Source organism: Channa argus, chromosome 14 (assembly GCF_033026475.1).
Source record: "Channa argus isolate prfri chromosome 14, Channa argus male v1.0, whole genome shotgun sequence".
NCBI classification, from domain to species: domain Eukaryota; kingdom Metazoa; phylum Chordata; class Actinopteri; order Anabantiformes; family Channidae; genus Channa; species Channa argus.
Window position 1 is genome coordinate 22,308,265 of NC_090210.1, and position 15,030 is coordinate 22,323,294.

Genomic DNA, 15,030 nt, shown 5'->3' on the forward strand with positions numbered 1-15,030 from the left:
ATGATGATGTCTGTGTGTAGCTGCATGCTTGTGTGTACTATATTACTTTTGTCAATGTTTACAGGGTCTGTGATGCAAAGACACTTTAGACAAAGCAGTTCCATGTTTGAGTAAATTAAACTATTGGCCTACACAGGACTCAAAGTGATCGTAAAGCAACAATCCTTTGGTAAATCGGACACTACTACAGTTTTTGGGCTCACTCAGATGGTATATTCACCATGAGATGAGATCCAAAAGAATCTCTACACTATTTCCCTTCTCCTCTTTCCTACTTTCACATTTGTCTTTCCTTTACTATCATCCATTGTTAATTTTTCTATGTTTGTTACTTTATTGTTTCCTTCATTTCCCCTTCTTCAGCTGAAAACCATCTAACCTGGACACAATGCAGCAAATCAAAACTCTTCATCTTTTTCACCATCATCATCATTATCATTCAGGGACGAGTGTTTCTTTGAACAATTAACCTCAAACCTGCTGTGTGATGAACTGTATGGGATTTGGTTGGAGTCCTCTCTGTACCACTTCATTCACCCCACTGTACATCACAGAGGTCAGACTCTAAGTTCAGGGAGAGGAAGCTCAGTTTACTGCTGCTAAATCTCTCTGCACCCTCTGGACCAGGAGCCATTTTCTCCGCTGCCGTTTGGGAAATTGATAACTCGGATGTGTAGCCTTCAGAACAAAGGAGCTCGTTGCAGTATGGACAGAGACCTAAACTGTGACAGTTAACCCGGGGGCGAGGACGTAATGTGATTCAGTTATTATGTTTAAGGAGGTGGGATGATGGCCGTGCTGCAGGCGAGACAGTTTAGTATCATTTCGTATTACTTCCCACCATGCTGTGTTTGTCTTCCTGTTTCTTGCTGCTAGAGCGAAGAACGGTTTTCCTCTACGTTTACTTCGTAATCTGGTAGATTCAACACTCGTTCGACTGCTCTTTATGCAAATATTCAATCAGCCACTCACATTTAGCAATTTAATGGATTTAAAGCATGTAGTTATGGTGAAGATGATCTGCTGCAGTTTAAACAGAGCATCAGAATGATTTGAGTGACTCATCTCTAGGGTTTACAGAAACAACACCCTGTGAGCAGCAGCTCTATGGGTGAAAAATGGCCAGAATGGTTTCGAGCTAATAGAAAGGCAGCAATAACTCAAATAACCACTTGCCACTGCAAACAAAGTATGAAGAGCAGTATGAAGGGCAGCATCTATGACGGCACAACACGTGCTTTTCTCATGGTCCAAAGTGTGGAGGCACATGTCTGCAAAGGTGTAGCTTATCATGTATTAGGCTCCACTCAGTAGCTCTACTGTCAAACTGTAATCTCCTGATATGAAGATAAAAATGCGACTCGACTCTGTCCATTGTTTGCAAATTCATTGATGTGAAATAATGACACTGGTCAGCATCTTTCTGATTTATTTTGAATTTGTTAGAATGAGAAACTGCGGGCCTCTACGTTAACATCGGGCCCAAAACAACACACTTAGTCCCAACATTGGAAACTCATCCCAACACACCTGATGTGAGCTTTGACAGCAGGTGTGACTCAAATTATTATCCCTGTATCTGTGACGAAAATGTCTATTACTACAGGTAAATGAGCAAAATAACTAACAAATCCTGTGTGCACAAAAAACAAAACAACAAAATAACAGACTGAGGGGTCACACGGGCTGTCAAATATACACATTTACTACATGAAAGCACTTACTTTTCATGATGCATGGAGGTCAGTATTGTAATTTCAACTACAATGAAAACTACTGAAAGCATTCATTTAAAAAAAGATCACAAAGAGCAGGCTCAGATTCGTGTTTCTGATAAATGAATCTGTGCCACAGTGGGGCAACTGTGGCGCAGGAAGGTAGGTAGGATCTCACAGTTGTTGGTTCAATCCCCGGCTCCTCGGGTGACATGTCAAAGTGCCCTTGAACCCCAACTTAGTTGCTCCTAGCGAGTGTTGGCCAGCTGCATAGCAGCTGCCCCATCGGTGTATGACTGTGTGTGTGATTGTGTGAATGGGTGAATAAGAAGCAGTGTAAAGCGCTTTGAGTGCCAATAGGTAGTAAATTGCTATATAAGTGCAGAGCATTTGATACATTCTGTTTTAATATTGAAGAAAAATTATTACTGTGAGATTATTTTCTACAATATGGACTGCATTTGTATTTATATTTTTTCAAGCAGTACCCAGTTTTGAATCCAAATATTTCAGTACTGTGTTCATCAGCCTCACTATCACAATTAAGAATCTCAACAGTTACAGAGATCTAAAAGTTTAAAAAAATATAAAAGTACACCTGACACTTGATTTCACAGTTGATAAATATTTCCCCTCCACTCCAGGATAAAAAAGCCCCACTTCTAACGTGACCCCGACGAGCTTTCTGGCCCGATTACTGTGAAATGAGCAGTTACTTACCATAGGTGAGCACGTAGAGCGGCTTGCCATTTGTGTCCATGGTGGTAAGACAGGGGGCCTTCGGGGAGATTGTGCCCCACCTCTGCAGGGCCGCCTCCAGAGATGGGGGCCAGTTGGTCACCACGCCCAGCTGCTCTCCCCGCATGGCCACCATCTGTGCCCCCTCGGCCTTGGGCTGGTTAGGGTCTGGCTGCTGGACTGGAGGAGGTCGAGGGAAAACAGACGAGAACAGAAAATAGACTTGTTGCACGAGCATCAAAAATTCACAGCTGAGTCTTTATAATGAACACATTTATTTTGAATCAATCCTATGAGCAAGAGATTCACTTAGGCACAGAACGCAGATTCATCTGCTCCTGAAAATAGACCTGAACAAATGCACTATTCCTTCCTGTTCGAGCAGCCTTTGCCTTAATATACAATGGGCAGCTCTTTAAAGACATTTCCCGAACCTAACAGACATGAGAGGGCAAAGAAGAGCAGTGAGTAAATCTAACATGAGCAAACCAGCTTGTTAAACATTTACAGCTGGAATGAGGATGTTTCATGTGATGCTTTGAAAAACAAAAAAACGAAAAAAAAGATATTCATCTGCATTTGTTGGATGAATGATCAGATTGTCCTACTATGATTAGTACATTTTGGTTGATTATCATTTAAGAATTTGAGCAGAGGAGTGCAAATGGTTAAAACATGGACCACATGACAGCATGTCCACTATTTGAGTCTCAGCCTCTGGACCTTTGTTGCAAGCCATGCTCCCTATTCTCTGTGCACTGGTTTCCGGTCTCTCTGTACTGTCTGCTGTCAAAATAAAGGCATTAAAAAAAAACCCAAAGTAAACTTGAAAAAAAGAAACAACAATGTGAGCATGAAGAATAATGTTTTAATATTGCTGTATCACGGGAAGGAAATGCTTTTAAATCAAAGAAAACAGCGCATTAATGCATCTTAACGACACACTGAACCCATTCATGTTTAAATAATGAATTAACTTCCGCCTCTGCAGCTTTTCATGCTGGTAACAAAAGGAAATATTCATCAGTCAGACTCCACTTTGTTGAAGCAGACAGCAGGGAATGTGGTTTGGTAATGGCAATTTTGTGCCGATAATTTTTTTTTTTTTAGTTGCATGTGCAAAACTGAAACTACAATAAAGTCCCCGTGGTCACAGTTAAGGGTTCAATTCCTGACTTGGTCGTCCTAATGGTGTACGCCGGGTTCAGGTTAAACGTCAGTCATCATGAAGTAAATGTAAAACTTAATTTAAACCAGTTTCATAAGAACATTTTTAAAGTAAAGACAGGGAAGTAGTTACCCTCCAGTAGCTCCTCAAAGTCGTCTACAAAAAACTCTCTTAGCGGTGGTCGTTTAGGTCTCTTCAGAGTGTTGACAAGTTGTTGAATTTTGGCTGAAACTCTGCTGCTGACTGGAACACCTGCGAAGGACAAACACACACACACACACACTTTACCAGGAGTATCAGACTGAACTTTCACAGGTGCTCATGTGAAGTAGTTCAAGTTTTAAAACAGTGAAGTGGCACACGTCCTCGAGTGGGCAATCAACCGAGCGGCCGCCGAACATGACACTCGGTGATGAGAGAGGAGTGAGAATGGCATATGTGATGAGGTATGGGAACAAATTGCTCTCTTTCATTAAGGTTGATTTTACTGTCAGAGAGTGGAGCTCGAAAATGGGAAAGCAGGAAGGAAGTCTGCGTGTTGAGATATGGCTGTTTGGCAGAGGCAGCTGGGCCAGGTGGGTGAGCCAAAGACATCCCTGAGCACTGGCATAAACCAACAGGAGCTCTGCACAATCCTCTGGGTGCAGGTTGTGTACAATGCTCATTTGTTCCCTTTAGTCCTGTGGTGAAATGTTTTTTTTTCCCCCATTTTTTGTCTTTTGGTAGCTAAAAATAAGACTCATGGGTCAACAGCACCAATATTTTAGTCCACAATAAGATCCAACACAGTCACACCACTCATGCATCCTGACCATAAGTTGTTCACTAGGAATAATACTTTTTCACACTGTAAATGTGAAATTACAACTTAAAAAAAAAACAAGAAAAAACAAATCTGCTACATGCAAGCGCATTTATCCTCAGTATAAATGTCATTTTCTCATTTTATGTGTAAATTTGACAATTTCATTCGTCTTCAGTCGGTTTTTATTCCTCCAAATACAAACTGTGCCAGCTGTACTCATGTGCGTGAACACCTTTCTTTGGGGAAGGGAACGGTTCATTTTGCAGCAAAGTATTTCTTCATTTGATGTGCGTCCCCACATTTGGAGCCACCGGCGTTACCCCCAATCTACCTCTTTAAATGTGGTTAATTTCATGTGTGTGAGAGGCGTTTAAGGACCGTGGAGCATCACCAACGCTTTCCAACAAGGTCAAATCCTCCACTTATTCACATCTCCATTAACTCAAAATACAACTGTCCCAAAACACTTTTTCTGCAGTTTTCTGCAAAGGCTCTGTGTAAAGATGCAGCAGAGATCAGAGGGAGACTACCATTAAAAAAAATGCCTTTGAACATTAGAAAACTCGAACAGCAACAGACAGGTTGCTGCAGACAAAACAGAATCAACAAGGTGGTGAGACGAATACTGCACTATTCTTGTTCTAAAAAAAACAAAAACAAAAATAAAACGACACCATTTTTCTAGCTATTACTTTATTTGGTCCAAAATAAAATACTAGTTTTACTGCTGAATTAGACATTGTGTATGGATCAGCGTGTGTTATGATGTCCTCCAGTAATAGAAGTATAACAAATGCCTCCAAAAACCGGATAAATGAGAAGAAAATCCGTACGAACACAATACAATCTAAAAAGTAAAAGGGAAATTTCCACTCTCACACTGATTCAAAGCTTAAATCCTCAAAACTCCAAAGTTAGTTTATGAATGGATCCACTAAAGCTCATCTGTAAAAACAAAAAAGCACATGACAAGTCACAAGCATGACAACGAAACATTGATCATTTTCTGATCAAATCTGAACCGAGCACTATGAAACAGAGCCTCAGCTTTGCAGCCAAACATTGCAATAAGCTTCCATCTGTAGGCTCCGGCAGCTGATTCAATGTCTCCATCAAACGCAGCATCAGTCACAGCATTTGATGAGCAGCTCTGCATTAGAAAAACAATCAAACCGCCACCTGATCTCAATCACCTCTGATGAAGCTGCACAAATATCTGAATTCATCTTTACTGTTAACAAAAAGCATTTTAGAATTGACCGAAATCTGAGCACAGCTTGACACACAAAGGAGCTGGTGGATGCAACGATGAGTGGTGCTCAACACCTTGCATTAATCCTATAATGTCAGTGGAATATTTCTGAGTAGAACCTGGTCTGAATACTTTGGAAACTTTTACCTTTATTAATGTATTAAGTTAACAGTTTCAGGGCATGAACGAGTCGTTTTAGGAGATAAGAAAACCATCACAGAATCAGAGGCTCCGTTTGTAGCAGGTGGTGTTGCCGTTAGAATCACTTTCCCAGCTTTTCATGTGCTCAGCCCTGACTCACCGTCTCCAGTCTCCATCAGCTCAGCGTTGCCGTACTTTGGTGTCTGTCTCTGGGCTGTGGTGCTGGCGCCCGTGGCCCTCTCCACCTGAATCCCATCGGTGGTGGCGGTGGTGTTGGAGGTGTTGTTGGTGTAACCGGTGACATCTGGAGGGGCCGAGTGGTTCTCTAGGATGTTCAAGGAGGGAAGAAAGGCCTTTAGTGAAGGTTCTAATAATGACACCAAATTCCTTAGTTGAAGATGTTGAGGTTAAATGATCCAAAGTGTAATTAATTACTACAGTATTATTCAATTGTATCTGCGCTAATACAGCATTTACAGCAAGTCCCAGTATGAGGAGGAGTACAAATCCACTGATACTGCAATACTTAAATACCAGCAGACTAATAGCATTTAGATTTTTTTATACAAAATACAAACAAAAACAGCACTTAAACATTCAATAAAGACTGCAAAGTGTTAGCACAAGAGAAACAAACTGTAAAACAGTGGAGGGAAAAAAATATTTTCACTTTGAGGTATTTCTACTTGAGTATTACCATTTTGCCACCTCATTCTTCAACCTCACAAGATTAACTTCTGACTTAAAATTTTTCAGTTATGTGATATTACTGATGAATAAAACATACAGCATAGTCTTAGGATTTTATTGATCCTGAGAAATTCACAAGCACCCGAGCAGTACGTAAAGTAACTCAAATGACAGCTAACTAAAACAGTAAGTAAGGTTTTTAAAAGGCACTTCATCATTATCAGCTGCAACTATAAAGTGATGAACACACGCATGCAGCAATTATCACAACGCAATATTTTCATATTCACCCATGTTTAAATAACCCATTTTGAATAAAGTGTACTTTTGGTGCATCAAGTATTTTTTCAGCTTATATAAATGAAGGAGTTTCTCTGGTACCTTTTAGTTAACTAGCTAACTTAATATTACATGTAACTATTTCTACACTGTCGTATTGCAGTTTTCATTTGAGTGAAATGTTCTGAGTTCATCTTCCATCCCAGACCAGACATGTATTTCTAACTTTCAAAAGAACACTTCAATAACACTGTTCCTGTTGATCAGAAACATAAGGATGCACTGAAAAAAATCCACCACTACCATTTTACGTCACAGATAACTTTGTCCACCAACATCTCAAAGTATCCACCGCCTCATGCTGTGGCGTTTGAGGTTTATTTTATTTATTATTTTTTTCTAAAACCTCAATTTCCATCAACACCCACACTTCAACATTGGTTTTTAGGTCGTTTCTCCCACATAATTGTGCTACATTTAGAAAGTGTTTCAGTCTATCTGCTGCAGCGGATGTTTCAAAGCTCCCATCATGCCTCAAATTCCTCACATTTGGCTCTTTCATGAGCCAAATGCTTTTCAGCAACATCAAACGGTGTTTACTGCTCTGCCCGGGGGATCTTTTACTTTGAGTGGTCGGAGCATGACATGATGCACGAAGAAAAATGTGCGGCGAATCTAAATAGGAACGTGTGTAGGTACAGCCTGCTGTGTTGTCTCCCGTCCCTTGGCATTCACTTGAATTCAATAGAATTTTATCCCCACAAGGGCAAAAATACCTCCTGTCTGCCAGTGCATGTTCTGTTGTGTGTCATTTGCCTTTGCTGCAAATACATTTTTACAATTTAGAGACTAATCTTGTATTCTCAGGTTACAGGGTGGAAAGGTTCCCTATGGTTCACAATGAACAGTTTTTTTTAAACCTATAGGGGGTTGGACATTTGGAAAGGCATATCTGACTGCAGCATAGTGTTATAGCAGAGAACAACAACATGAAAACAACTCGAGGAGTAAAAAAATGCCAATGGACATTTTCTTATCAAAAGTATTTAAAGCTTCGTCCAAAAGTGCCTCAGGCCATGATTTGTACTGAAGACCCAGAATTTGGTCAGACCAAAAGACGGAGTCTCGGTCCAGATAAAACAGAACCATAGTTTAGCGAGTTTCGACCCGTTGGACCAATTAAAGGGAACCGAGGTAGGTTGTTGTCGACCTTGAACACAAGAGATCAAGAAAAGAGCTAAAATAGATTTATTTAAACAAAAGGAGGAGACAAGATCGTTTGAGAAGAAATAAAAACTTAAGAATGCATAAAAATATATGTTTTCTCTTCTGAGAGGAAACAAAGACACGATGAGGGGTCAGGAGAGCAACACAACTTAAAAAGAAAATACAGCAGCAGCAGCACATCAAAGTGCAGGATGCCATAGGCGATGACGACAGGAAGTAGGAATGTTGTGCAAAGTTCTTTAGTGCGCTCACAAAATTTGCAATGTGAAATTAAAGTTAAGTGGATCAAACTTATAAAATTTACTACATGAACATGAAGCTTGTTTGGACTTTCGGGTGTGAAAATGCCCTTTATTATCTCTTGTCCCCAACAGCATTTGTTTACTAGCACTGTTAGGGTCTTTAGAACACATTTTTATGCGATAAGTCTTAAATCTTAATAGATATATACTAGGCTTAAATTTTAAGCCGAGTAGGTATCAAATGTATATACAGTATACAGGCTACTATAAATCCTTCCTTATGTTGAATAATAGTCCCGTACAAATAGTATTTCTCTGTATCCCCTGGTAATTCTTATCCGACATCCTGTTGTACTTTCTAGTCATATAAACAGAACTGGCCTGAATTAAACATGTTGCTCAGGATTTAAAGATAAAAATGCACTTTACTCCAAGCTTTCAGTCTCCCTCTTATTTAATATTTCCCCATCACTTATTCTCTCTGAAAGAGGGAGTGCTCGTTTCAGACAGATACTGTAAATATACATATACACTGTATGTACTTAGTACTGTACGTAGTTAATAATTCAACACTCTACTACTACTTTAAATGGACTCCCACTAGTTTTATTGTCTCGTGTGTAAATGGCAACAAAACTTAATGCAACGTCTTTTACTTTATTCAGTTTCAAATGCAACACACCAACATCCCTCTGATGCACAGAGACACTTTTGGAAAACTTTGTCTTTTTTATTCATTTGCTCATGCTAATAGAGAAAAATAAAACAGGACTGTATGGTAGGATTTGAAAGATTGAAACACACACACACAAAAAAAAGAAAAAAACATGCAGAGCCAGAAAAAAAAAAAGAATTGAAGAGACAAGGGGAGAGAGGGAGAGATTATTCCCTGCAAAGCACCAAGCCAAAGCCAGCGAGACCAAACAGAATTCTTTATCCAGACATGGACTGCATATCAATACTGCAGTGCACAGCAGGGGCATGCTAATTACTGTATCACGCTGCATGTTCGGTTTCTGCAACATCTGGCCTGTCTGAGCTAACTCACATGCACTCTGTAAAGTCACGTATTGTCATCTCTCCAGGAATCTGTGTGTGTGTGTGTGTGTGTGTGTGTGTGTGTGTGTGTGTGTGTGTGTGTGTGTGTGTCCAGTGACCTATTCAGAATGCATTTATGATGATGTGTGACAAGGATGAATATCAGCCCTGGCTGAGGAGGACGAAGACGAACGCCTCCATCCCTGCTGGAATACCAATCAGACTGAATGAAGGAGGTGATTTACGGATGGAGCATGTTCGTGTCATACTATGGTTCAAGGAGGGTTTGAAGGTGGCGTGATGATTAAAGATGCTGTGGATAAAAAGGTCACGTGATCAAGCCCTGCAATGCTCACAGGTCCCCATGGACTTGTCACGAACCTTGTTGAGGGATGACTAATACGAAAAGAGTTTGAACAAATAGAGACACGACTTTGTACGAGAATATGTGCATTATTCACTAAATGTCCTTTATGTAGCGATGTAGAAGGTAGTAGGGAATCATTAGATGCCAACTACACAAATATTCTTTTTGGTTCTAATTTTGAGAGTCCATATATGTTTTTTCCTTCGATCTCCCTCTGCTCCTAGCTGAAAAACTGCTCCAGGTGACATCATCTGAAGGGGGGGGGGGGAGTTCAGATAGTGTCATCTTCTTGCTCTCCCAGAACGTCCTCACATGACATCTTCTGAACTAAAAAGTTTAGTTGATGATGTCATCTGGAGGAGATTTATTTTGTAAATTTTTTTTTAAGCTAGAATTTCAGAAATGTTTTAATACTGGGATGGCAGAGGGAACTTTAATGTCATTCATACAGGCTTTATGTTCTCAAGGTAAAAATGATCAAGAACCAAGCTGAAAATTTGTAAAGTCACAGTTTAAAGCACCACAGAAAGTTGTAGAGAGAAGGCACAATGTTGGGCAATGGTGGGCAATTCAGAAACAAAGCGTGCATCTACTTTGAGTCTCATCTTTTTGATGGCTTAGGTGCAGCATTTTGGGTCGTCTTGTTCCAAAGGCCACACAAACAAATCCACTTTGTCTGACATTTAAACCAGACTTCATGCTGCTATTGTAAGAACAGAGAAGAACACGGGATTTATAATTTAAATGGGTGTTCACGTTCGATGTACTATTGAATCCATTTCTGATCATCCTCACGATGGTTTTGACTTCACCATTACAGGACACCTGATGAATAACATCCAGGCCATCAAGTCCCACACTGCTAAACTGTTATTCCTCAGAGACCAGAGGTTTCCTCTGTCTGCACTGTACTTCCTGGGAGGCTCCCAGAGGACCTCAACCAGACTTTGAGGCTTAATTACATTGGATACTGGAACACTTCCCCTGCAGAGTCAATGGATTTAGGGTATGTTTTTTTACTGACAATGATCAATGCGACACACCTTTAATCAACCTTTTTCTTAAAGTGAACGCTCATTGTTTCTAGCAGCGTGAATTGCCATTTTACACAAAAGCAACACACAGTGGGCCACATCAACAAATGAGACTTTGCCTGCAGTCTTTCACATGCCAGACCTGTAGATGCTGTGCAGTCCACAAGTTTCTATATCATTGAAGTTTTCATCAAGTCTGGCTGTTTGTGTGGCATTTCATGACTGTACAAAAACAGGTGTCATCTTCTCTGATACAGTGTTTGTGATTCCACGCAGAAGATTTGTACAATATTGTATAAAAGTAGAGACTAAAACAAAAAGAGAGAGCAGGCAGATGGCCTACATTCCACTGCCATCTGCTTTCTCGGTTAGATGAAAAGCCGTTTTGAAGGCAGATTGCCTCCGACTGGGCAAACAACTAAAAACATGCTGCATAATTAGGCAAATCAATGAAGATTAAAACAAGGTATCCTTGGACAAAGGGAGGACTCATTCATACAAGATGCTATGGAGCCTCTTTAAAAGCATTGTTGATTTTCTTCAACAATTGTCCTTCTAAAAGACTAAAAAGCTGTGAGACACAGCTTTTTTTTTTGTTTGTTTTGTTTTAAATACACATGATCGAGTTTTCATGCATCTACTGTATGCTCAATGCTATTCCTAGCAAGGTTAGCATTGGATATCTTATGCACGTTCAAGACATGGCTATGCAAAGATCTTATTAGCACAGAAGAACTAATGAGGGGCACAACTTGTACAGCAAGCACACAACACTAGGCACTCAAAGAACGCTGACAATTATGAGGAAAAAACACACACTGCCTCGCGCCAAGGGATGGCAGGTCGCCGATGTTGTGTCTCAGCTCTCCACCAGCCATGCTCCCAGGTCCAACTTACCAGACCGTCGTGGCCCAGAGTTTCCGTTCTCTACCATATCAGCTGGCACTGCCCTCCTCCTCCTCCTCAAGGAGAGGTGGGTTAAAAGGCCTGCATGTAAGGAACAAGAAGGAAGGAAGGGGGGGGGGGGGTCTTGAAAAGCGGTGTCAAGTAGGGCGTCAATCAGGAACCTCACTGTTCAGTGATGGAGTCCTCACTGTCCAGAGACTCACCATAATGCAGAAGAATATTTGTGATTTAAAAAAAAAAAAAAGCTGCATGAATAATTTCTTTGTTGTGGTACAGAGGACAGAACGTCCAGGCCCTGTATGAAAGATGCCGTGATTTGCCTGGATTTAGTTTATTTTTTCTGTTCTGTGCTAATCCGTTCAGAAAAGGTTTTGATTTAGGCTCCTGATTTTTTAGCTCACAGCATCCAGGTTGGGTGGAGCTAAGTCTTCATTATTTCATAAATATTCTTCTTCTTATTATTATTATTATTATTATTATAATAACTGTAATGTTTATACTGTGCAGGCATCTGAATATCTGTAAAAAAAACTATAATGCTGAGTATGATTTTTTGCTGATTTGAGGTTTTGGCCTATTCAAGCTTCATTTATTCATTTCACTTGGCAAGAGAACATTGTTTTCCATATTTAACTGTTTCAGTATAGTAATGTGTTGGGATCCAATGAATACAGTAGCTAAAACTTTATTATAGCAAAACCAAATCAGTCACCAACAACAATATTACAGTTGTACAGTAAGTACAATTTATATTTGCTCTAAGGAAATATTTCTGCTTAGGTTTATTCTATTACTTTATGCATTGGCTGTTTGAGAAACACGTGGCACTTTCCTGTAAAGAGCAGTACAAAACTCAACCTTAGGAGCCAGGCTGTTTATAATGTCCTGTATCTGTAACATGAAGGAAAATGTGGAGGGATGAAAGTACAAATTAGGGAGATATGGAGGAACAAAAAAACTTATCAGAACTACTCTGCCTGCTTGTTAAGATAAGAGCTGGGGGAAAAAAGCTGGGCTGGAATGAGGCTATAAGGAAAATGATCTCCCTCGGGTAGTTACACATACAAATATACACAATGGAAATACTGGAAGCCTGGACCGCTTTGAACAAAGAAATGAGAAACAGCGCTGTACGCCACACGTGGAAGCAAACTACTGAGGATTTCCTCTGTGATAAAGTTGAACTCAGGGGAAAACAAGATCATTTAACAGCAATAACAAAAATAATTAAAAACCATCAACTACTATAAAAAGTAAGCACAAACTACACTTTTAAAGACTATATCTGGTGATCAATCAATAGTACCTTCAGTCACTTCCATGTGGCAATATGTGAAAAATGTGAAAATACTTTCCTTGTGTCATTGTAGTCGCTTCTACAGACAGATCAATCTCACCTCAAATGCCAAATGGAGAGAGCTGCTTTTAACATTTCACCCACTATATACTTCTGTTAATAAATGTTTTTTTTTTTATTTCATCCCTCTATCTGAAATAACCAAAGTAAAAATAAAAAAAAAACACATTTTCTTCACAGGCTCTTCTGCATCTTTCTCAGTTATTACTTTGAACAAGGACGAGTGCAGAGGCCTGCGTCTTTTCAGCAGCTGCTCCCTTGGAAACATCCTTCTGACTTTGCTAATTTGAGACAGCGGGGAACGGTGACACGGGAGATCGGTGGAAACAAACCCAAACAAACAAACTGCCAAGCTCACAGCATGCACGGAACCTCTGATATCACATCTGAGCAGTGACAGAGCCGGATGCTAGCTGGATACCAACAGTGCCAGCATGAAAACAAACCCGTCACCACCACAGAATTTAGCCACGACTGTACTGCAGCAAACCAGCAACGGTGGCACAAATAGAATTCAGGACATTGAATTGTCTGCTGAATGGTTTGAACATGAGGGAAGCAGTTGGAGAGAAGCCGTCACCCTGTTGTAGAGCCGGAGCCACATTCTGCCATTCGAGTCTCCACAATCTGTCCTTTGATTAGTGTGACATTTTTGTTGCTGCTTAAAATATTCCAGGTTATATTAAGAACATGGCTCCATCCTGTTGAGAGTGGCAAGGTGCTGAAGACTCAGCTGTGGACAGAGCCACACATGGTGACAGAGCACTAATCACACACCTACGGGCAATTCAGAGGCTTCAATTAAACCATAGTTGAAAAGGCAAAACATGTAAGAACACATGAGCTCATTATTACTATTATTACTGGGACTGCAATAGCTGCTATTGAGATTAATGAGCAAACCATTTTATTCCAATAGCACCTCTTAAAAAAAACATCTTTTTTTTGTTCTGTGTGCAATATAGTTCACATTTTTAAAAGAAATATGATCCAACACTACAGTAAAGCCCATGGGAATCAGACTCGTTGAACAGCACAGGCAGCGGTGCAAACATTTTAACTTCTAAAACCTTTTTGAGCGAGGCTCAACCTGCTGACCAATCCGAGAAAAGCAAAGTTGGCTGCTTGATTAGTAAGTTCATTAGCTTCTTATTTATTGTACTTGCATTGTGATTAAGTTAAGTTGTTTCAGAGCAGGGGGTTCTTGCTAGAAGTTGTCTAAGGTGCCTCTGTTAAGGAATTTTGTTAAATTATTCTAATTTTGTTCAATATGTCATATTTGTCATGGATGTTATTAAAAGTGTAAGCAAAAATTCATTTGGCAGGGAGTTTACTTTTTTTTGGCATGTTTTCTCCCGCTGCAAATGAGGTTTCTCCCCACCTCCCCCTTGCTGGAAATGTCTGTTAATAAGTACAAGGTACTCAAGGTATCAGCTGTAGCTTTGGGTTTAAAAGACGTGTAGACTTGTGTCCCAATCCCTCACCTGTCTTGTGGTGGTGGTGGTGGTGGTGATGGTGGTGCCGGAGATGATGGTGGTGGTGGGCAGAGATGTGGACATGTTGGGCCAGGACATCAGCCAGCCTCCCACCGGCTGCCCCGCTCCCCCCGCTCCGAGTGGAGGAAGAAGAGGAGGAGGCTGTAGAGGAGGTGGTGGTGGTAGTAGTGGAGGAGGTGCCGTGGATAGCCCGGGTGATCCAGTGCTCCATGCTGATGCTCCCCTCCCGGCTGGAAGAGGTTCCTCCGTCACCACCTCCATCCTCGTCTTCACCATCTCCTCCTTCCTCTTCCTCGCCGTCGCCCTGACCATCTCCCTCCGAACCTGAGGAAGTGTCTGAAGAGAAGAGATAGGAGTTAGAAAGACAAGAAGTTAATTCAACACGGCAATAAACCACAATGTGTCTTACTGAAAATGAAATAAAATATTTACCCCGACCACAAAAAAAACAAAAAAAACAAAAAACAAAACACATTTTGACTGGTTTACTAATGTTTAAAACCCATATGGGAAAGACAGAGCTTGCGACAGTTTGTAGTTGTCGTGTGTATGGGCGTGGATTTGTGTGCACACAT

The 15,030-nt window shown here is 40.6% G+C and overlaps 1 protein-coding gene across 6 annotated transcripts in view; it reads right to left on the bottom strand.

Moving 5' to 3' along the window:
- LOC137098670 (disco-interacting protein 2 homolog C) overlaps nt 1-15,030 on the bottom strand; it is a 163,861-nt gene that overhangs the window by 41,313 nt on the left and 107,518 nt on the right. For 5 of the 6 annotated variants that reach the window (XM_067475159.1, XM_067475161.1, XM_067475160.1 and 2 more), the window contains exons 5-9: nt 14,444-14,791; nt 11,594-11,683; nt 5,980-6,144; nt 3,754-3,873; nt 2,436-2,633 (exon numbers count right to left, since the gene is read on the bottom strand). In XM_067475159.1, coding sequence (XP_067331260.1) covers nt 2,436-2,633; nt 3,754-3,873; nt 5,980-6,144; nt 11,594-11,683; nt 14,444-14,791 — 921 coding nt within the window. The remainder of the gene's footprint in view (nt 1-2,435; nt 2,634-3,753; nt 3,874-5,979; nt 6,145-11,593; nt 11,684-14,443; nt 14,792-15,030) is intronic. The other variant, XM_067475158.1, reaches the window with a different exon arrangement.